The 23,278-nt window shown below is 42.7% G+C and overlaps 1 protein-coding gene across 2 annotated transcripts in view; it reads right to left on the reverse strand.

Annotated features, from left to right (window-relative positions):
- The window catches only part of SLC1A4 (solute carrier family 1 member 4), a 37,366-nt gene extending 14,302 nt beyond the window's left edge, over positions 1-23,064 (reverse strand). The window contains exons 1-4 of one of the 2 annotated variants that reach the window (XM_030557898.1): positions 22,529-23,064; positions 10,413-10,455; positions 7,595-7,657; positions 108-274 (exon numbers count right to left, since the gene is read on the reverse strand). In XM_030557898.1, coding sequence (XP_030413758.1) covers positions 108-274; positions 7,595-7,657; positions 10,413-10,455; positions 22,529-23,049 — 794 coding nt within the window. In that variant the 5' untranslated portion in view covers positions 23,050-23,064. The remainder of the gene's footprint in view (positions 1-107; positions 275-7,594; positions 7,658-10,412; positions 10,456-22,528) is intronic. The other variant, XM_030557899.1, reaches the window with a different exon arrangement.
- Positions 23,065-23,278: the final 214 nt, after the last annotated feature.

Here is a 23,278-nt window from a genome sequence, read left to right on the forward strand (position 1 = left end):
CTCTGGTGATGGATGTGGCACCAAAAACCCAGCTAGGTAGGTAAAGACAGACACTCCTAAACCAGGAAGCACTGCTGTCATGGTAACATACTTACAACCACACTTACCACATAATCCAAGACACCAAGACCATAGTTGCCTCATTGAATGAGTTAAAGAAACGAATCAGTTCTTCTCCTTCTGGGCCAAGTTTTTTCAAAGCTACTCCCAAAACCAGAGCAAACAAAACCAGTCCCAGAATATTCATCCCTTCAATCTCTGTGCCAATAGGGATCTGTGATAACAAAATAAACAACGTGTTTGTTAAGTATCATACTGATGTGGAATTGAATAAAAATGAATCTCTTGTTATTTTGCTCTCTGATAAATCTGAAATCAGCATGGCAGAACCTCCCAAGGCACGGAAAAGGACATTATGCAAAGCAACCCAACAACACTGCAGAGGAAATAAAAGGAAATGTGCTTCTGTTTCAGTATTCATGGGAACTAGTTACCATCTGATCCTGCAGTTCTTGTGCATACAAAAACTTTCCCACTGAGTCCAGTAGTAGTTATGCAGGCATCAGGGCAGAAGGACTGGTACAGGTCAAAATGGTGACAAATGACTCATGGTCAGGACAGAACTGGGGAACTAGTTAAAGATTAGAAAGTCTCTTCTCCATGACTCTGAAAGGGAGCATGGTCTGTAAGATATTTCAAGTATTGAAGCTATTCGTATAGTTTTGTAAAGCAGGTATCAGCCATAGCTAATTACCCATCTCTACCGATAATACATAGCATTATTTTGTGGGAGGAACCAAAACCCATTCACACTTATTACACCTCCTAGAATAATTCATTTATGCAAACAGCCTGCTGCAGTCCATGGTTTGCTATTGGTTAGCTATGGATACATTCTACAGGTGGTATTTAAAAAAAAGATGGGAAATAGTGAAAAATTCTTAATCCATCTCTCTCTGTCAGCACCATCAGACTTGGGCGGTGCAGATGAAAAGATGTATCATGTTCTCAGAAATAGTTTGGCTAATTGGTGCAAGTTAGAGGATAACAAAACTGATCTCGCTTTTCACATAAATGAGCTCACTATGTGCTGACAAGCGCTCTCTGCCAGTCCTTTTGAACTCATTTCCCTAGAAGAATGGTGGACTTGTTTGACATAATAACAAAAAATGATCTGACTGAGTGCTCTCATGGCTTAATAAAAATATAATCGTTTTGACAAACCATTTTTTCCCATTGGCAACACATGCTTCTTAATATCCCAGGTTGTTTTATTAGCTCATCTAAGCACAATAAAAGATTAGATCAATGACTCACAGAAGGTTTACACTTCTGGCTAGTTGAAGTAGACATTTGCTCTACACCAGAAAGATAAATATATTCCCAGATAAAAGTTTAAAATGTAGAATAAATGTAGACAAAAATTCAGAACACTGATGCACTTCAAATAAAACCAGCAATTTTAAGAGAGAAAATCCTTGTTTGAAAAGTGGCGGAGGTTGGGTGCCAGGGTTTCTCGATGCACAGGGGTTGGGCCGACAGGGGGAGCAGCTCCCTGTACAGTGATCCCTCCCCTGCCTGTGCACTTCCCACACCCAGAACCCCACCCCACTGAGCCCCAACTAGCTGCACACTGCCCCCCACACCGAGTCCCATTCCCCCAGCCCGCCCCACCTCACACTAATCCTTAACCACCTTCACCTGGACTCCCCTGCAGAGTCCCATTCCCTCTGCACCCAGAATCCCGCACCAAGCCTCTGTGCATCCAGATTCCCCCCTGCACCCAGACCCCCGACTAGCTGCCCGCACCCAGATTGCACCACACAGAACATTGGTACTCTTGAGGGAATGCTGCACCAAAACATTTTAAAAAATTAAATTCTGCAAAGTTCTGTATATTTTAATTGCCAAAATAACACAGAAATACTAACAATGTAATCGCACCATTTTCAATCCTTTTGGTAATTTACTTCAAAATACTTGTCAGCAAACAGTTGAAAACAGTGTGATTATATTGTACTATTTTGACAAATAAAATATGCAGAATTTAAAACTATTGTGCAGAGAATTTTTAATTTTTTTGGTGTAGAATTCCCTCAGATGCAGGTGATGTACAGGTCAGAAAGAACCCAACTTGAATCTCAGATTCCAGTCTGTTTGCTTGCAGGCAGTAAGGAAAAAGAGTGTCAGTAGCGCTGCTAAAATTTTTTCCAACCGAACATTTTTTCCATCAGAAATCCCTTTTGTTAAAACTGAAACTTTTCATGGTACTGTGTTCATTTTGATGAATTTTCATTTTGGAAAAAAATTGAAAAAAAAATCATTTTAATAAGGTCAAAATGACCTTATCAGAACATTTTGATTATTCACTTTGAAATGACTTTTTGTTTTGAAATCTGATGGTATAAAAATTTAAAACATTAAAATCAGAACAAAATGTTTCATTTTTGAACTTTTTGTTTTGCAGGAAATGTTGAAGTTTTCTCACCTCTACATGAAAGGATTTATTTAATTATATTTACTTATGTATGCTTATTTACATAAACAGTGGAGTTACTCCTAATTTACACTGGTTCATATGACAGAAGAATTTTCATTACTAGTGCACTAGGACAAATTTTGCCAGGAGTTGACACCCCAGTAAGCTGCATGGACTCAGGCCCACTGTACTTATCTGACTGGGATTCAGCTGCCCAGCATGCTTTGGGATGCACTTGGAAAACCATGTTTCTTTTTCTTTTTCTCAGAAGATCTGAATGTGACTTTTGGCAGCTTAAAGGGTGGAATTCTTTACTATTCTCTTCTCTTTTAACTTTTACACCTTGCAGGGCTCTTGTTTGATCGAACTCTGTGTTTCCTGGAACACCATCAAGTATTCTTACTCTGACATTAATATCTGGCTGTGATAGACAGTGATGTCTTGTAAAGATTTTCCCCCATCATGTATAAAAAGTTTTTTTCCAAACACTGGAATTATGCCAGGGTGGAGCCACTTTAATTTCGCTGGGAGTGGTCCTAGTGCCTCTAGCGAAGGGTGGCCCGACAAAAGGAAACAAAGCACCATTCAGCAGTTAAATTTCAACTCTGCTATCATGTTACTTATGGATGGATGATAGTTACATTTGAACAGGGGTGCTTTTTTTTTTTTTTTTTTTTTAAACAATACATAGCGTCAGTATCGAGATGGGCTCCAGACTAGATCTGAAGGTGACAGGTGCCTCACAGCAGTATTCTTCATCAAGATATGAAGTATTCAGTTTAACACGGGGCAATGTTTTTCCTCCTTCTCCTTTTTGTGCGACCAATGTTAATTATATTACGGGCCTGATTCAAAGCCCACTGAAGTCACTGGAAAACCTCTCATTGATTTGAATGACTCCTGGATCAGGCCCTGTAGTATCGGTGGATTATGCTAGAGGGGAGTTATATTTCTGCTCAGCTATGTTCATTTATTATCTCATGTTCCCACTCAACTCCACCCCATCTATCTGTTTTGTACTGCTGTTGCACCCTCTCTGTCACTTTCCATCTTTATTACTTGTCTACACATTGCCTACCATAGTGGGGCCCTGGACTGAGATTCACAGATGCTACTGTGATATAGTTAATACTAATCATGTTTTAATAGTTATATTTCTTACCTACACCATATTGCACATGTACATCTTTTTTGATGTTAACTACATACTGAAACTGGATAACCCATATCTCAGCTGACCCTTTCTGGGATATAGATTTCATTCAGCGTGCTAAAAAATAAACAAGCAGTAGGATCTTCAGATAGTTTTGAGGAACAGAACAATGATCAATAATGTTTCTGCTAAATGCCTAAATTAAGGCAACAAGATGTGTGTCCTGTATATCACCAGGGAACAAAGCTCTCATGAAAGCTATTTTTGTTTTCTGTCCATAAGGCTGCTCTGTTGGGCAGTGTCTCAGGGGTGATGCACTCTAATGTTAGAAAAGAAAAGGCTTTTCAGTGTCAGACAGTTTTAGAGACTAGAATTAAGAGGATCTTCTTCAAAGAGTTTATCAGTGGGCATTTTTTATTTCCCCATCTTTTTCAAGGTGTAGTGAAATACTTTAAATATCACAGCTTACTCACTGGGAGCAAACTCCTGGCGTAAGGTGCTAAGGGCTTGGCTACACTAGAGAGTTGCAGCGCTGGTGGTGGGTTTACAGCACTGCAACTTAGTAACTGTCCACACCTGAGAGGCACATCCAGCGCTGCAACTCCCTGGTTGCAGCGCTGGCTGTACACCTGGTCTGCTTGGGGTGTAACGCTTGCAGCGCTGGTGATGCAGCGCTGCTCATCAAGTGTGGCCACCAAAAGGGCTGTTATTGGCCTCCAAGGTATTAGGAGGTATCCCAGAATTCCTGTCCACAACAAACCGGAAGAATGGCTGAACTCCGAGCTCCCCGGAGCTACTTATCTAAAAAACAAACACAGCTGCTCTTTGCTCCAGAGAGCGAGCGGAGGCAGGGGAATTGCTTTGGAATGTTCACAGCTGTTTGCTTGAGGAGAGAGGGGAGTCCGTGTTGAGCCGCTGCTTATGGGGTCTGAAGGCTATTTAGGAGTGCATAATTTGCATTTAGTGAATAAGAGAGGGGTGGGGGAAGGGGTCAAAACTTTTAAAATGATTGAAGGTAGGTGCAGTGTATCTTCCAGTTCTTAGAACTTGCAAGGCAGGGAGCTGAGAACAGTGTCAGCTCCAAAAATCCACTCTCTCTGTCTCCCCCACGCTCCCTGTCACACTCCACCCCACCCCCGTTTTGAAAAGCACATTGCAGCCACTTGAATGCTGGAATAGCTGCCCACAATGCACCACTCCCAACAGCGCTGCAAATGTGGCCACATTGCAGTGCTGGTAGCTGTCAGTGTGGCCACACAGCAGCGCTTTCCGTACACAGCTGTACGAAGACAGCTGTAACTCCCAGCGCTGTACAACTGTAAGTGTAGCCATACCCTAAGACTCCTTAATGACAACTGGCAAGGGGATTACAAGGATAATCCTGATCCTGGTACATACATTCTGGTTCACCAAAGAACGTCATGTGAGGTCTCAAATGAAAGCCAGGATCACACTGGTCATTGATATCATTGTAAAATGTTTGTACAGATATCACTTAAGGAGTTATGTATATATATTGAAATGTGTTCTTAGATTCTGTGTCACAACAGAGATGGAGAAACAGGTTTTCTGTCAAACAAAAGATGTCTATTCACCTGTCTCTGTGGAGATGTTAATTAAGCATTGTAAGCGAACACAATGGTTGCCCATTTACACAGAAGCTATCAAAGCGAGGTAAAGCCCACAGGGCAGCAGCACATAGGAAAACAAACCAAGGGGGTTCTGCTGTCTCTGAAACATACACGAACTTTGGGGATATAAGCAGAAGGCAAAGAAGACACCTCTAGATCCTGCACCTAGGAAATAAATGGGCTTCGCCTTTACAGTCATGGAAACGGGATGAAACCGTGGGTGAAATGCTGCACAGGACTTCGGGTGAGATAAGCTTCTTTAGGCAAGATAACTTGTGAAGTCTAGTCTCGTCTCTAGAAAGCGTGTTATAGTTTTGTTTTATATATAACCTTTTGTTTCCAGTTTCCTTACTCACTATCACTTGACTCTTTTATAATAAACATATTGTTATTTTCTCTATAAATAAACCTCAGTGCTGTGATCTTAAGCAACGTGCTGATCCCGCGTTGGATAGTAAAAGCTGGTGTGTAGACATCAGACCTGGTATTTCTGTAAGTGTTCAGCAGATAAGGGGTTGAACACTTCAAAGGGACGTGGGGACTGGAGTACACCCACTGATAACCTGCACGGCAAAGTAAGGGCTGGCATAGCTCAGAGGAGAGTGCTTGGGTGGCTACTATGCCGGAGGAGACTCTTGGTCCTGAGTACCCTGAGAACCATCACAATGAGTACCTGCCACTTCCACTGCAGTCAGTGGGGGAAGGGTTTGATCTCTCAGGAGTCAGCACTGCTCAGGATTTGACCCAATGGGAAGAAAGTGACTTCTGGAGGCAGCAGGATCTGGGAGGGTTCTGACAACAAAACAGGGATGAGGGAAGCAGTTGACAAGCTTGTAGCTGCCATGCACAGATCTTGCTGTGGAGGAAGCACTCTTCTCCTTGCCTCCAAGAACTAGGATGACCAGATAGCAAATGTGAAAAATCGGATGGGGGTGGGGGATAATAGGAGTCTATATAAGAAAAAGACCCAAAAATCAGGACTGTCCCTATAAAATTGGGACATCTGGTTACCCTACCAAGAACTGAGAATCCCAAATGCCAGCAGGTTGCAGACCCAAGGGGCCAGCCAGGATGAGAACCAGCAGAAGAGGGCAAGCGACAGCTGCTGCTCTGCTGGAGCACATTAGAATCATGGATCCAGCCATGGAAGAAATGCAGTGGGGATTCCCAGTCTCGTTATCCTGGTGGGTTGAAAAATAGGCTGGCCAGTGCACCTTCAAGCCAGTCTAGGTTGTGGGTAAAGGCTGCTGCCACAGCTACCAGCAAGGGGAGAAGGAGGTGCTGAAAACCTGAGGGAGAGGAAGGCCATGGCTCTCTTTCTGCAGCACTAACAGGATCCACCTCCTATCTCCATTCCTCCACTGCCTTCCCCAGTCCCTACTGCTAGCAGGGAGCAAGGGCAAGCATGGGCAACCCCCCTGTACCAGCAGCTATGAAGCAGACTGGAGGTGCTGCTGCTGGTGGAGGCTGCGAGAGCCTAGACTTGAACTGGAAATGCATGCAGGGGCCTGCTGAACTCCAAATTCAGGCTAAACATTAACTGATTAAAAAATTCCTCCCCTACCCAACAGAATGGGCTGAAAGTGCTGTTATGCCTGGGAAAGTGAACATGAAAAATAGTATCCTGGAATCTTGTGTTGGTCTCTAAATAACTTCCAGGTCAAATATACTTAGTTTACAAGACTAACAACAGGCATGTTTGAAAATCTCACCCTATGGGCAAGATTCCCCTGAGTGGGGAGCAGAGGTAGGTCAATGCTGGCCACTTCTGGAAATGACACCCAAAGTCTCCACAGGCTATACTTTTGAAAATAAGGATGGCTGCCATCTCCACCACCTGCAAATCAGATGTAGTTTTCTGGCTACTTGCAGATATGCCTCTGTTCTGCTTTAATTTGTCATGTTCATCCTCTTGAACCAACTGTTTCTGCCTTAAATCAGCGACTAAATAAAATAAAGATGCAATGAAGCTGTGACTAGAAACAATCTTAACCAATTTACTGGTGTAAATAATGCAAGGAGGATAAGAGTCATGTCTGAGTTTCTCTTATATTGTTTATATCCTCCAGCGAGTAGGGCACTAACCTCGGACTCTGGAGCTGTGATTTCAATTCTCTTCTCCTCCACAGACTACCTGTGTGACCCTGGGCAAGTCACTTGGCTTCTCTGAGCCTCAACTCCCCAGCTATAAAATGGGAGTATTAACACTTCCCTACCTCTCATGGATGTTGTGAGGTAAAGACGTTAATGACTGTGAAACATACAGATACTACAGTAACACATGCCAGAAAAGTATGATAGATATAGAGCGAGAGATAGAAACTGCCTTACCTTCTCAAACGTAACATTTCCAACGGAGATGTTTCTTACTATTATCTTATAATCCGTTGCATACTGTGGATACAAAAAACAACACATTTTCTGTCCATCAGATTATCACTGTGACCCTATCTGTGTTAGTACAACATTTCATCACTGTAAGGTCACCAGTATGATTTCACCAGATTGTTTTGATCTGGGCCCAAGCTCTAGATCAGGATAAAAAAGGATCTCTACAAACTAACTAAACTTGCATAGAGGGAGGGGACACTAGTGAGAATTAGAAATAATTCTACTGATAATAGATAAATGGAGTTATTCCTAATTTACACCAGTGCAATAGAGATCAGAATCAGGCCCACTAACCCGGCTTGACTTTGGCCCTTCTTGCATAAGAAATGGGAGCAATTAGGTATAAAGTTTCCTCCTTGTGTGGAGATACCAGAGCACAATCTTCTAGTGCACAGCTTTAAAGAGACAGTGCTCCTTTAAATTGTCCAATAGCTGTAAACTTTCCACTAAAGTACATTGTCTATAAATATCTATTTCTTAAATACCAAAAAGTTTTAAATTCAAAGTCATGACTTATATTTTCAAAACTGATGCGTATTTTGGGATTGGCATGTATTCTGGTATGCAGTGTTGTAGCTGTGTTGGTCCCAAGATAGCAGAGAGACGAGCTGGGTGAGGTAATAGCTTTTATTGGACCAACTTCTGTTGGTGAGAGAGACGAGCTTTTGAGTCTTGTCTCTCAAATATATTTTTGGCAGCTTTTCAGACAAATGTACTGATTTCAATTAGTATTCTTTGAAAAACAGACAGCAAATGGTCCAGAGAATTAAGGTAAATGAAGTTATTATCTGAAAAGCTCTTGCTGGCTGAAATTCACCCTGATGCAGAGGACAAGCACAAGACCTATGTAATACCTACATCCTATTTTGGGGGCTTAAGTGGAATGTATATGGTGTTTATATTGGCCACCTATACAAATATAAGTGTCATCCTTAAAACTGACCTGTAAGTTAGATTGGGATATCAAGAATATAAAGTAACACACACAAAAATAAGGCCATAAACGACAGGTTTGAGAGTAGCAGCCGTGTTAGTCTGTATCCGCAAAAAGAACAGGAGTACTTGTGGCACCTTAGAGACTAACAAATTTATTTCAGCATAGCTTTCGTGAGCTACAGCTCACTTCATCGGATGCACAGAATGGAACACACAGACAGGAGATATTTATACATACAGAGAACATGAAAAGGTGGAACCAGGCATACCAACAGGAAGAGTCTAATCAATTGAGATGAGCTATCATCAGCAGGAGAAAAAAAACTTTTGAAGTGATAATTAAGATGACCCACAGAAGGTGTGAGGAGAACTTAACATAGGGAAATGGACACAAATCTGACATCAGGAATCATAACATTCAAAAACCAGCGGGAGAACACTTCAGCCTCTCTAACCACTCAGTGACAGACTTGAAGGTGGCAATTTTGCAACAAAAAAACTTCAAAAACAGACTCCAAAGAGAGACTGCTGAACTCGAATTAATATGCAAATTAGATACAATTAACTCAGGCCTAAACAGAGACTGGGAATGGTTGCAAAGAATCCTGTGGCACCTTATAGACTCACAGACATTTTGGAGCATGAGCTTTCGTGGGTGAATACCCACTTCCTCAGATGCACGTAGTGGAAATATCCAGTGGCAGGGAATGGTTGTGTCATTACACTAATTGAATCTATTTCCCTATGTTAAGTTCTCCTCATACATTCTATGGGTCATCTTAATTATCACTTCAAAAGTTTTTTTTTCTCCTGCTGATGATAGCTCATCTCGATTAGATTCTTCTTGTTAGCATGCATACTTCCACCTTTTCATGTTCTCTCTATATATAAATATCTCCTGTCTGTGTGTTCCATTCCATGCATCCGAAGAAGTGAGCTGTAGCTCACGAAAGCTCATGCTGAAATAAATTTGTTAGTCTCTAAGGTGCCACAAGTACTCCTGTTTTTTTAAGGCCATAAATGTATTTTGACGCTCAAATTAAACACATCCCAAGAGCAAGGCTTTTGATTTTTATTTTTTAAAATAGGGAAACAAAGAATTTGAATAATTGTGAATTGTGTCAATGACAGTGTAAAGAAATGCAGACTCTCCCCACTTAAACCTTATTACAGAACACCACTACACCAAGGAATACTGTGACTGTATTTCCCACTTTTATTTCATATGGGATTTTGACCTGTGCTATTTTACGGTTTTATATGAAACCCGATTTTGGAGTTTGAGCTTGCTTTGAGGAGAAGAGCACAATGGAGCTAACAATGCTTATTTTCCAGCTCGGCTATCCGAGAGAATTACCCTGTCTTGTAGCAATACAGTATCTTCAGCAGTAAATATCTTTTACATACATCTAAAATTAGAAATAGGCCCAAACCAACACCTTCTTCAAACTATACAGCTCAGGCTCATCTAGTTTAAATATGTTCATATGTTCTGGTGCCAGCTAGTGTACGACTATCACACTTAACTCATAGCACTGTACGTCAGATGAGAAATGACACTGAACTGGGGACAAGTGACGTAATGAAAAATATTAGGCAGCAAAAGGAAAAGCCAGGCACCTAACTCATACTGGCTTTCAAAGGGTGCTAGGTGCCAAGTTACCACATGTGCTTTTGAAAATGTGGTGAATTATTGTGGTGGGGTTGTTTTTTTTTGTTTTGTTTTACAATCTACCACATCTCCAGTCATTAATGAGAAGCCAGCATTCTTTTGGCCTGCCTGCTCAGTGCAACTCATTTCTGAAAGCTACATGGGACTTACCGTTCGAAAAGCTGCAACAACCAGGTTGGAAGGAAACAGGTTTCTGTAAAAATAAAACAAAACAAAACGAAGTAAAATATTTCCCCGTTTAAAGAATAAAATGAGTGTATCATGACTTTTTATTTTGGAGAAACACCAAACCTATAGCAAGGGCAAATATTTTGGCATTAAAATGCTGTATATTTAATTAACTTCCACCAGTTTTATGCCTGAGGGCTCGTCCAGACTAGGGGGGGAAATCGATCTTAGATACGCAACTTCAGCTACGTGAATAACGTAGCTGAAGTCGAATATCTAAGATCGAATTACTCACCCGTCCAGACGGCGCGGGATCGATGTCCGCGGCTCTCCGTGTCGATTCCGGAACTCCGTTGGGGTTGATGGAGTTCCGGAATCGATATAAGCGCGCTTGGGGATCGATATATCGCGTCTACATTAGACGCAATATATCGATCCCCGAGCAATCGATTTTAACCCGCCGATACGGCGGGGTAGTCTGGACGTACCCTAAGTGAAACTATTACTTTCCTCATTACTGAATAGCAGATAAATTAATACCCATTCTTTCTCCTAATTCTCATGCTATTGTTTTTTCATAGCAAGAACTTGACATCATTATAATCAGCAAAATCAATCTCAGGGGACCATTTCACCCTTTAATACTGCAAGGGCCATTGAGTAGATCCAGGAAATCCGCTTCCCTAAATAGCCAGTATAAAGCCTGACAATACCACAGACAGCTCCTGCCTGCAGCACTGAAGTGGTTAAAAGTCCTAGGTTTAAGAAGGTGCAATCCCATAGAAATCTGTAGTCTAAATTCAACGGTGGTTTAAAATAGTGGTGTAAACTGCACATCAGACATAAGAGTCCTGAAAATGGGTGTAAAGTAATAACAGTCTAACAGTCTATGAAGTGTAAAGTAATAACAGTTTATAAGGTGCTTTACAGATCCAGACTAACACGGCTACCCTTCTGATACTTTGCCAGAGCAGTTTATTTCACTCACCAAATCACTATACCAGCAAAAACATACACTACATGCATCCGATGAAGTGGGTTTTCACCCACGAAAGCTCATGCTTCAATACGTCTGTTAGTCTATAAGGTGCCACAGGACTCTTTGCTGCTTTTACAGATCCAGACTAACATGGCTACCCCTCTGATAGTTTTGTCAGTATAACTGTATCTACACTAGGAGGGTATAGCTGTAACATCAGTAGACCTCTGTCTACACTATAAAGGTATAGCTTTATAGAAAAACTTAAGTTTAGCTGAGGCCTTAGGGTATAGAAGAAATGGAAGGTAGCAAATCCAGGGAGCAGCAAAGGGAAACTGTGCAGAGAAACTACATCTTTGAAAGGAAAGAGAAGCTAGTTGAAGGTAAGGGTATGTCTACATTAGCACTTTTGTCGGTCAGGGTGTGAAAAAAACCAACACACCCCAGACCAACATAAGTTTCACCAATAGAAGCAGGGGTGTGGACAATGCTATGTCAGCAGGAGAGCATCTCCCACCAACACAGTTACCACCACTTGTGGGGGTGGTTTAATTATGGCAAAAGGCGAGCTCTCGCCCACCCATCCCTTCAGCGCAGAGCAGCTCCAGGGGAGAACTTACAGCAGCACAGCTGCAGCTGTGGATGCAGCCTACCATGTGCTATCAACTCAACTGATAACCTATTCACAGCTCCTTTATCCAGTCACACCGGACTTTCCCACAGCCTTGATGATACTACAAAGTACACAGACTTTCACAAAACAACTGGTTGTTAACACTCAGGGCCTTTCTATTGCTTTTGTCAACAGCATTGAAAGCATGATAGGAATAATTTGTGGCTTATTGAGTCAGATCGCATTACAGCTGAGAAATATGATTTTATTTCATAGAAATTCACAATATAAATGTTTTGCTGAGCTATGAAAAGAAAAGAAAAGAAATTCAAGCCGGCTCCAGTACTGCAAACAGTTATGCACATGATTAACTTGATGCGTGTGAGTTGTGCCACTGACCTCCATGGGACACCTCATATGCATCTAGTTAAGTGCAAATGTAACTGTTTGTAGGATCAGAGCATTAAGCCCAGAACTTAAGCACATATTTAAATTTAAGCATGTGCTTAAATCCCCATTGTGTTTTAGCAGGTGGCTTAGCTGCTGAAAGCCCCAGTTCAGCAAAGCAAGTGGCAATTTTTGGCTTTAAGTGCTAGATAATGCTTCAAGGCCATTCTGAACATTGGTGAATGCTTCAAGGCCATTCTGAACATATGCACAGAAATGTGACTGTACTTCTCCAATCACCTGACCTGATTTTGACCCTGAAGACAGAAAAGAACATTTTAGTTTAGAAAAGGATAGAATTATGGGCCAAATTAATTAACAATGAAAGATCAAATAAAAGATTGGATGTTTTGTCTGCTCAAATAATAAAGTCACTTTTGACTACCATGGAAGCATCTAATTTAATGTGTTATTCTTATTTGTTGTGGAATCTACTATTTAGGAAAATATTTTTAGCCATAAAAGCCTATTATCAAATAAGTGATTTAATCAGCTATACACTAAGATGCAATTTTACACAAAGCAGAGTTATAATTCATTAAGATAAGTCAGCATGTGAATTAAATCAGCCTTTGATGAGAGACAGGACACTGTGAAAGTGCACAGGCTTTCAACTTCATCAGAGGGTGAATCTGTGAAGACACTCCCGCAGTAAATAGTTTAATCGAATGTGTTCCATAGGAAAATGCCATCCCACAACTGACTGGCTATTTGGGCTGATCACGTGCTCACATCAGAGGCAGTGTTTATCATGAGCAGTGAAGCAAAACTAAAAGACCTTAGAAAGCCAGCCCCAGTTCTGTCAGTACGAGTCTGTGTTCATTATGTCCCCAATTCAAAATGGAAAATTCACACACAGAAGCACAAACATACTTCCTGTCATTACCCCCACTTTACAGAGGGGTAACGTGAGGCACAGTGAAAGGAAGTAACTTGCCAAAGGTCACCTGTTAGGCCAGTGGCAGGAATAGAACCCAGGTCTCCCAAGTCACAGTCCAGTGCTCAATCCACTAGGATCCACTGCTTCTCTATAACTTTTTTTTTTTTTTGGTGGCGATGGGGAGGGAGAATAGAAGTAATTCAGGTGATGAGACAAAAAATAACTGCCAGAATCACTACAAACACACACATTCACTCGCCCCCGCATCTATTGCTCTTTTCCTAGCCTACTTTCTGCCATGAAGGATAGACAGCCTCCCACAGTACGCTGCTCCAATTAGAGCTTGTCTAGACAGGGAAGTTATTCTTCAGAAGTGGATTATGTTAAACAGGAACATGGCACTCTTATTCTGGAATATGAGTGTTCACACCAGGAGATACTCCTGAACAGCTACTACACTTCAAATTCTCACCCTTAATCTGAATTACTTTTCAAATATTGACAACCCTTCTTTCCAGAATTAAGGGTGTCCACATAGGAAGTTATTCTAGAATAGCAATTTCTCCAGGCAGACAAGCTCTTAGAAACCTGTGAAACAGGGCCAATCCAAGCTCAGGGAGGGAACCACAGGGGAATGGTCCAGAAGGTCCACAGTAGTTGTGGATAAGGGGTGTGATGAGCTTGGGGAGTAGGGTTAGATTAATAGGTTATTTGAATGTGTAACATTCAAAGTTTAGTTTGCTCTAAAAAGACTCCAAGCCCTGAAGTGCCTGTTACATCTTACTAAAGCACATGAGTGTTATCACTCTGCTGGCCACCCTTGAGCAAACATTGGGATTGTCTGATACTGAGTACGCTGTTTATCCTGCCAGCATGTGGTTCAGTGATAGTACAGTCCTTGCTACCATTACCGAGGTGGTAGAACTGAATGCTGTCAGTGCTGGGAAGGAAGAGAGTTACATAACTTATATGGTGCATGTTTCATTCCTGTTTAACTCCAGAGGATCTGCTACAGATCCTCCCCTCCTCAAGAAAGGGGAGGATCTGCTACAGATCCTCCCCTCCTCAGGAAAGGGGGATGCCTTACACATAGAAGCCACTTTAGCCTCAGGGAAGTGGTAGCAAATGCAGACCACCTCTGTACTTTGAAGGGGAGGAATGCTTCTCATTGTGCCTCTCCTCAGTGCCCAGGCCAGCGACTATGGCTGTGAGCTGGGCAGAGAACTCCCCACTTGTCACAACACAATATACATTTTGCAAAAAGAAACAGAGCCACCACTCATGTGGGCATTATTCAGCATGAAAGGACAGCGCTGCCTCAGGTCTCGGGCACTGGCAGAGCTCAATGAGGAAGCTTGCAAAATAACTGCCCTATACCTGATGCAAGATAGCACAGTCACCTAACTTAATTTCATCATTTAAAAAGGAACCTAGATAAGGAGACAACTACTGTTAGAGGAGATTAGACTGGGGTCTTCTGTTATAGGTATACACCCACTTAGAAGCTTTTCTCCTGTTCACAAATGTACAACCGTGTAAAAACAGCAACTGTTCCATTCCCTAATAATTATAAAGAATCGGTTCCACCAATAATGCAGGGGATGTTAGTGTCTGAATCAGAATGCGGCAAAAAAACAAGTGCAGACTGTAACATTTCTCGTTTAACCTACAACATTCCCTTTTTCATAGTGTATGCAACAATCATGAGGTATCAGAAAAAGACATCGCTGGTTGCCAATAAAATGACACTCTGTGTTTAGCATTTCTTGAAAATACACAGTTCAAGCAACCGTATAATTGTAACTACAAACCCACCATTCCCTATCCCACATCATGGTCATTACAATGCAAGACTTTTATCCCTTTTGGTCTCACAGTAGTGTGTTGCTATTTACTGATATTCTCATTTTTATAACTCTTTCAAAAACAGATTGAAAGTTTGTCTCTGTTTGTTTCTAAGGACCATTACTTCACCACAGCTGCGTAGGGCTAGCCACTGGAATCTATGAAACCCTGTCCATCCCTCAATTTACAGGGCTAATCCATGGCTGTGAGATGCAGTGCCACTAGATTGTTAATTTAAGGCCACTGCAGGCAGGCAGAGTATTCTCTGCAAACTCAACTGAGAATGGCACTAAGAGCAAAAGTACTCCCGCATTCTGAGCCTGGCTCTGATACTAACTCCTGGAGTCTTGATCCAGCCTGTTTTGGTTTCTCCATCTATAACATGGGGATGATAATTTTCACTCCCTCCCAGGGGTGTTACAACTAGAGCTAGCCGAAAATTGGAACTTCCATCCTGCAGGAAACTTTGAGATTTTGAAATCTGGTTTCACTCCAACAGGGAGGGGAGAAAAATATTCTTTTTTGTTTTGACCTTCAATAAATATTTCATTTTCATAAAGTCAAAACATTTCATTTAGACTTTTATGTTAAAGTATAAAATACATAAAAGTCAAAATCATAAAGTAAAAATGAAATGTTTTGGCATTATCGAAATGAAAGTTTTTGATAATTTTTCATAGAAAATGTCAGTGAAATCAATTTTGCTACAAACAGTTTCAACTTGATCAAATCAGTATTTTCCAATGGAAAACTGTTCATGCAGAATTTTTTTGACCAGCTCTAGTTTATGACATGTTCATTTGTATCTGTAGAGCGCTGTATAAATTCTAAAATTCACCAGAACAAAGTGAACCCTGTACCTGGATGCAATAATTGTTTTCCCAGAACTTTTCTATATGCTGGCAGTTATGCCTGGATCCCAGCACCAGCAGTTACCCTCCACTTCCACAGCAGGAGGCTGGCAAAGATCTGAAAATACATGCCTTAATCCCTGATTTTTTAAAAATATAAAACAAGTCAGCTGAATTTGAATCACTCGCTAGCCTTCCTCAAAACTGCAGTGTGAAACTAGATCAGCGAACTCAGGACCAGATCTCATATTATATGCCAGCCCAAGCGAATTTAATGGCAGTATAGGAGAATCAAGGATACAGGAAAGGGCAAAGTGGATACAAAGCATCCTCTAAACCTGTATTTCTCAGGAGCCTCTGTATTTTTGATGGAGGCCTCTGTATGTGCTCAGATGTAGCCCTAAACCTTTTTCTCCCTTTGAATCTATCCACTCATTAGTCAGCTTGCTGTTAAACCAAAGGAGGACCTACTTCTGCAGGAGCTGTGTGTCTGTATCACCTCTTCAGAGGTCTGGCCTAGTGAATGAGTGATCAGTGGCCAAGCCAGGAACAGAGCCAAGCCTCAGCCTCCCATGGCACGATGCAAAGCACTACCTCTGGCCACCAAGCCAACAGACTTTTTAAAAAAACAACAAACAGAAATGGCATGTCCTGATAAAGGACATCTTTTCTAATCGCCAGAGAATCCATGTTAAATATTGAGTCTCCAGGCTGGGCCCAAGCTCCCATTCACTCTTTCCACCCACAGGAAGGTTTACACTAGCTTTCAATTCTGTGTTGTGCCTAAAAAGTGCACTAAGACTGTGAGTGCCACTTACGCTGCCATTAATAATCACCTCATGGTCCAATTCACAGATACATGGCTTCTCAGGCCAGAAGGAACCATTATGATCCTCTAGTCTGAACTCCTGCATAAAATAGGATATAGCATTTCACTGTTCCACTAACTCCTGCCTCAAGCCCATAACCTCTGGTTGAGCTGGAGTGTATCCTTCAGAGAGCCGATCCAGTCTTGATGTTCAGGTGGGTCACAGCCACCTGTTTTTCACAAGCTAATTATGAACTGCCTTGGTACCAGTGAAAATGTTTTAATTGATTTTTGACTGAATATAATTATGACCAGCCTACATATTTTGGAATTTGCTGTTGCCCCAATTTGAACTGAACTGAGTAGCAGAATCTGAAAGACACCACAGATTATAGCCAAAAAATCAAAGCCATACATCTTTGTGTTCAACTGAAGTGTTTCATGCTAAAAAAAAAAAATCATAGTGCATCAGTGTTGTGTGCTTTCAGTGTGAAAGTGATTTTGCACTGGCTACCAGCTGGATTCCAGGCACAGTTCAAGGTCTTGATTTGAACCGGTGAAGCCCTAAATGGTTTGATGCTTTGCCAGCTTAAAGACCTTCTCTCCTGTAGCATTCTGCCACAGCTGAGATCAGCAAAACATTTTAAAAAGCAATACTTGGGAGAGAGGGAAACAACCAGTGGGGTGTTTTCCATGCAAGTTCCTCACATAACTTACTCTACTCCTGGTCTGCCAGAGCCTGGATTTGTTAACCTTCAGGACATACTGCAAAGCTGTTTAAAAAACAAAAACAAAACAGGTGCTTGGGGAGGGGACAGAGCAACAGTCTTGGGATGGTGCTTCCAGGTTTCAGGGTGGGATTCTGTGTTGAGCTGGCTAGTGTGTTGGAGGCGATACATGGGGGTAGGGGATGGCGGTGTGTGGGAACAGTCCATTTCATCTGATATTTTCAAACTGGATTTTGTCCCATCAGCGCAGTGGCCCGAGTGTGTTTTAGAGGGGTGCTTATTGCTAAGGATTAACAGACTGCTTCTCTCCCTGTGGGACGTTGCCACAACTGAAATCAAAGCAGAGGGACAGAATTGGAGCACTGCTCCCAGAGCATGCTCCTCGAGGGATTCTTGACTTTGGAATTTGCTCCCTTCCCTCATTCACCAAAGGCTGGATCTGTAAATCATCAGGGCATGCGTCATGGGTCATCTTTTCTCCAGGACATTTGAGGATAGGTTGGCTGAGGTACAAAGGGGTTTTTCTATCTGCTGGGGGAGGTTTGTATGATTAGTGTGTATTTCTACATATGGATGGGAAAAGCAGTCCATTATCTTAGGATATTTCATTAGATTAAACTATGTATGGGCACCCTGAATATAAGATAGGCACTTAGTTATGTCTGTATAAACCAAAATAGGTGGGAAACCAGTCAATGTTTTTTCTCTAGAAATGGCACCAATGTGCAAACTAGTGTTGTTTACTGAGCCAGCATGTGTATTTTATTTTATTTATTTTTTTAGCATAAAGGATTAAATTTCATTGACAACTGGGACACAGACACCCATTAGGCAAAGGGATCACTGCTGTTCTTTACAAGCAGCTCCTGTCTCAGATCTGACTACACTTACACCTACACCTAATACTCTGCTTTCATGGTATTCACCCATAAAAGGTAGCATGTAATATCTCTACTGAAGGCTTGTAACTTATCAATACTCAATCACTGTGAGATGTATTTACACATAATATTTAAGGAATAACGAAGTTATATTGAAAACTATCCCTATGGGATTGGAGTAAAAGTTAGTCGCCAGAGGATAATGTGGCCCATTCAAGCACGAGAGAGTTGTCATCCCTCCTTGGTCAGCCAGAGATGTAATATAAGGTTCAGTTGTCTACCCTTGACCCACCTCAGAATAGTCAATGGAAAATCGTCAAAGACAACTGCAAACAATCAAAACCACTTAGGGGTAAAAAGGAACATTATGGGGGTCACCCTGTCTATGACTAAAGACATAAGATAGATACGAAAGACACTCTGCAGCCATTCATTGAGGAGACATCTCATGGAGTGGGGCTGTTTCATGAAAGACTGGATCCTGGTTCCTGTGAAGCCAGCCAGCTCCAAACCATTTTTTTTTTTTTTGGGGGGGGGCTACTTTATGAGATAAAAAAATGTAACTATTAATAAGGATGGGCCCTAGTTTGCGTTTTAAGATTTTGTTTTGTATTGTTACCATTCGTTTCCATCATTCCCTTGTTTCTAGTGGAACCTCTATTCTTCTTTAAAAATACATTATTTTGTTTTATTGTAAGTGCTCATAAGTGCTGTGTGTGATACAGCAGCAGTGGTTTAAGGTAAAACTGGTAAAGTGGGGTACACTGCTCCATTGGGAGCAGAGGATCCGGGATTTCTGTGAGTAGGCTGTGTCAGGGGCTGGATATCAGAGGGGATCACTTCAAGGGGATTGTGGTGCACCTCTTGTTTATCTTCACAGCAAAGACAGGATACTGGCACAACCTGGAGGAGAGTGAGTGAGTAGCTAAAAGGCTGGTGGTCTTAGGAATCGAACACCCCACTACCACAGCAAGACTCCCTCTCGCAAGAGGCAGAAGGTAGGGAACAAGATGACTCAGTCCTGGGAGCCCCACGAACCATCACAATATACCTTATCAAACCCGACTCTGAGTTCTATCAACATCATTTAAACTCAGCATTTGCATTTAGATGATGCTGGGGGAATCTGTCCACTGCTCCCAAGTTTAGGTGGAACTTCAGAAATCCTGCCAAGCTCCCTTGGAAGTGCCCAGCCCCTGTCCATCATGTATGCATTCAGAACACTCAAAACTAAATATAAAGAAACCACCACACACACCCAGCACCCTATGAATGTGCAGCCTCAGGCTTGGGTCATTATAATGGTCTTCTAGACTCTCACAGTTTAGCATTGAGAGGTCGATTCTTTCTACATTTTAAACAAATTGTTTTTGTTTTTCTTAGGGTACATCTACACTACCCACTGGATAGCGATTGATCTATCGGGGATCGATTTATCGTGTATAGTGTAGATGCGATAAATAAATCCCCGATCGCTCTCCCGTTGACTGCTGAACTCCAGCTCGGCGAGAGGTGGAAGCAAAGTTGACGAGGGAGCCACAGCGCGCTACAAAAACGCAAAGTAAATCATTTTAATTCGATCTAAGATGCGTCCACTTCAGCTATGCTATTCTCATAGCTGAAGTTGCGTATCTTAGATCGATCCCCCCTCCACTCTCCTGTGTAGACCAGGCCCTAGATTTGTTTCCCCAGACCATCAATTCCCATTCATCTGAATGGGCATTCTACACTCCCCACTTTTATTTTTTAATTAGGACTCTCAAGATTTCTCACAGTCAGTCCTTGGGAAGTATGGGATGAGGAAAGACCAGAATGTAGCTAAATACATGCATGCTGTTGAAAGTGTAAATCAGCACCACTGATTGCCGTTATTATCACTAATGGGCCTGCTAACAACACTGTGTGAATCCATATTTATAGCACAACAAAAACAGGATGGAGAGCTCAAAAGTATTCAGTCAGATATGCCACTAGTTTTTACTGGTGATAAACAAATTTCCCTCAACAATAACAAAACGTATATTTAAAAACAAGAAAAACACTAAACCTTTGAACTAATATGTTTGTTAAACATAAGTGCTCACTTTGCTTTTATATTGTAACTCTTCTCCCCAGTCCAAAATATAGAAAAGAGATTATCAACTCTTATAAAAGGGAATTTATCTCCATACATTCACACCCATGATACTGTATCAATTTCCCTCAGTATATTTTTATCTGGAGACACTACACTGCAACTTGCAGGTTCTCATTTATTCTGCCACTTTTTTCAGATTATGTAGTAATTTTCTCACTGGTTAATCTCCGCAATGGGACTACTCACAGAGTAAAGCATTACTCAGTGTGAGTAAGATGACGCTATCAGGTGCTGAATACTGCTAATATATTGTGCGTTACACTTTCAAAGTGTTGAACAAAGATTAATCAATGAATAAGAGATTGCATTTGGAAGTAATTTTGAGAATACTGTATTAAAAGTCTCTCCCTTTGATGAAGAAAATGTTGGGTCTTGTGTTTCACTGAAATGTGTCTTTTTTAAAAACAAATCTCTCTTATTCAGATTGTCACAGCATCTGCACACTAAAAATAGTGAACTGTAGAAGTGTTACAGGCAGATCCTGATCACCGCCCCCCCAGCACCTATTTAAAATGAAAAAACAACAGCTACTATGCAATAAGACAAAATAAGAATAACTGCTCTGTAATTAGAAATGGAAACCTTGCCTTTGAAGGAAGTTCTCACAGGGATGTAAACTTTGCCGCTGGCCACCTTTCTCTATAATAGGTGGAAGGAACCTACCAAATGTCAGGATGAAAAAGGAGTGGGATGGAGGATAATACAATCATGCCCCTCTATAAATCAATGGGATAGCTTTAACTGGAATACTGCGACCAGTTTTCATCACCACAGCTCAAAAAGGATACTGCAGAATTAGAGGGAGTTCAGAAATATGCAATAAGAATGATTTGAGGGCTGGAAAAAAATTCATATGAAGAGAGAATGAAAAGACTGGGTTTCTTTGCCTTCAACAGGGGAATCTTGAGTAGGAATAGAGAGACTATTTTAATTCTCTGTTTGGCACTGGTGCAACTGCCACTGGAATACTGTGTCCAGTTCTGGCACCCACAATTGAAGGATGTTGGTATATTGGAGATGATTCAAAAAACCGCCACAAGAATGATTAAAGAATTAGAAAACAAGCCTTACAGTGACAGACTCCAAGAGCCTAATCTAGTTAATTTAACAAAGATTAAAGGGTGACTTAACTACAGTTTGTAAGTACCTACATGAGGACCAAATATTTAATAATGGGCTGTTCAGTCTAGCAGAGAAAGATATGGCATGATCCAATGTCTGGAAGTTGCAAGGGGGCAAACTCAGACTGGAAATAAGGCGTAAATTTTTAATGGTAAAAGTAATTAATCATTGCAACACTTTAACTAGTGGATTCTCCCTCATTGACAATTTTTAAATCAATACTAAACTATATGCTCTGGGAATTATTTAGGGGAATTCCCATTGCCTGTGCTATACAGGAGATCTGATAGATGATCTCTTCTGACCTTAGTGCTATGAATAACAGGGGCCAGAATAAAAGCATGCAGACTAATGAATGGTCTACACCCTGTGTTAACCCAAGAACCAGGGGGCTTTCAAGGAAACCAAAACGGAATCAAATTCAAAACTGAACAAAGGAAATCACTTTCTCACACAACATATAACTAACCAATGGAACTCACTACTACCAGCTATTATGAGGCCAAAGAACTTAGCAGGCTTCAAAGTGGGATCAGACACTTCCATAGGTCATAAGTGGAATTATAATAGTAAAAAAAAAAAAATTCTAGAAACCCTCCCGCTTCAGGGCATAAACCAACCTCTAACTAAGGGGCTTAGGAGAAAACTTTCCCTGGGGCCAGGTAACTGCACAGCCTTCCTGTGAAGCATCTAGTGCTAGCCACTGTCAGCCCGGGGACTGGCTGGGGCTGATGTACCGGTGGGTTCCTAGGCTCCAGGAGCAGCCAGCTCCCGCCTTGGCACGGGTAGCGGCGGGCAGGCAGGTACCTGGCGAGGTCCAGGAAGGAGTCCACCGTCTCCTTGTTGCTGGGCAGGGCGTCGGCCAGCCCCAGGGCGTTGGTGTTCAGCGCCTGGGCCCCAGCCCCCGGCCGGATGATGAAGGCCAAGGCTACGGCCAGCGCGGAGGCCACCAGGGTGGTGCCCAGGAAGTAGGCGATGGCGATGCCCCCCAGCTTGCCCAGGGCCCGCGTGTCCAGGCTGGCGGCGCCGGAGACCAGGCTGCAGACCACCAGCGGCAGGATGACCATCCGCAGCATGCGCAGCAGCAGCTCGCCGGGGAAGGCCAGGGCGGCCACCTGCGCCCGGCTGAGGTGCGCGCCGCGGACGGCCGCGCCCAGGGCCACCCCGAGCAGCACGCCGGCCACGGTCAGGATGACCAGGCAGTGCTTCCTCAGGCAGCGGCCGCAGCCCCGGGCCGGCTCCGCGGGCAGCCCCCGGGCCGCCGCCTCCAGCCCGGCCAGGGCGCCGCCCTGCACGTGGCCGTTCCAGCTCTCGCCCGGCTTCTCCATGCCGCCGGCCGGTGCTGGCCGCTGCCGCCGCCGCCGCTGCAGCCCCGGCTAGACAAGGCGCCCGCGCCGCCGCTGCAGCCCCGCCGGGGATGATGCAAGGCTGGCGCTGGCCCTGCCCCTCGCGCAGGCCGCCCGGCCGGCCCCCCCGAGCACCAGGGGCCCCCCGAGCGCGAGGGGCGCTGTCCCAGCGGCAGGGAGCGCGGCCGCCACGCGGCGCGAGCTACTTGTC

This window comes from Gopherus evgoodei, chromosome 3 (genome assembly GCF_007399415.2).
Source record: "Gopherus evgoodei ecotype Sinaloan lineage chromosome 3, rGopEvg1_v1.p, whole genome shotgun sequence".
Classification (NCBI taxonomy): domain Eukaryota; kingdom Metazoa; phylum Chordata; order Testudines; family Testudinidae; genus Gopherus; species Gopherus evgoodei.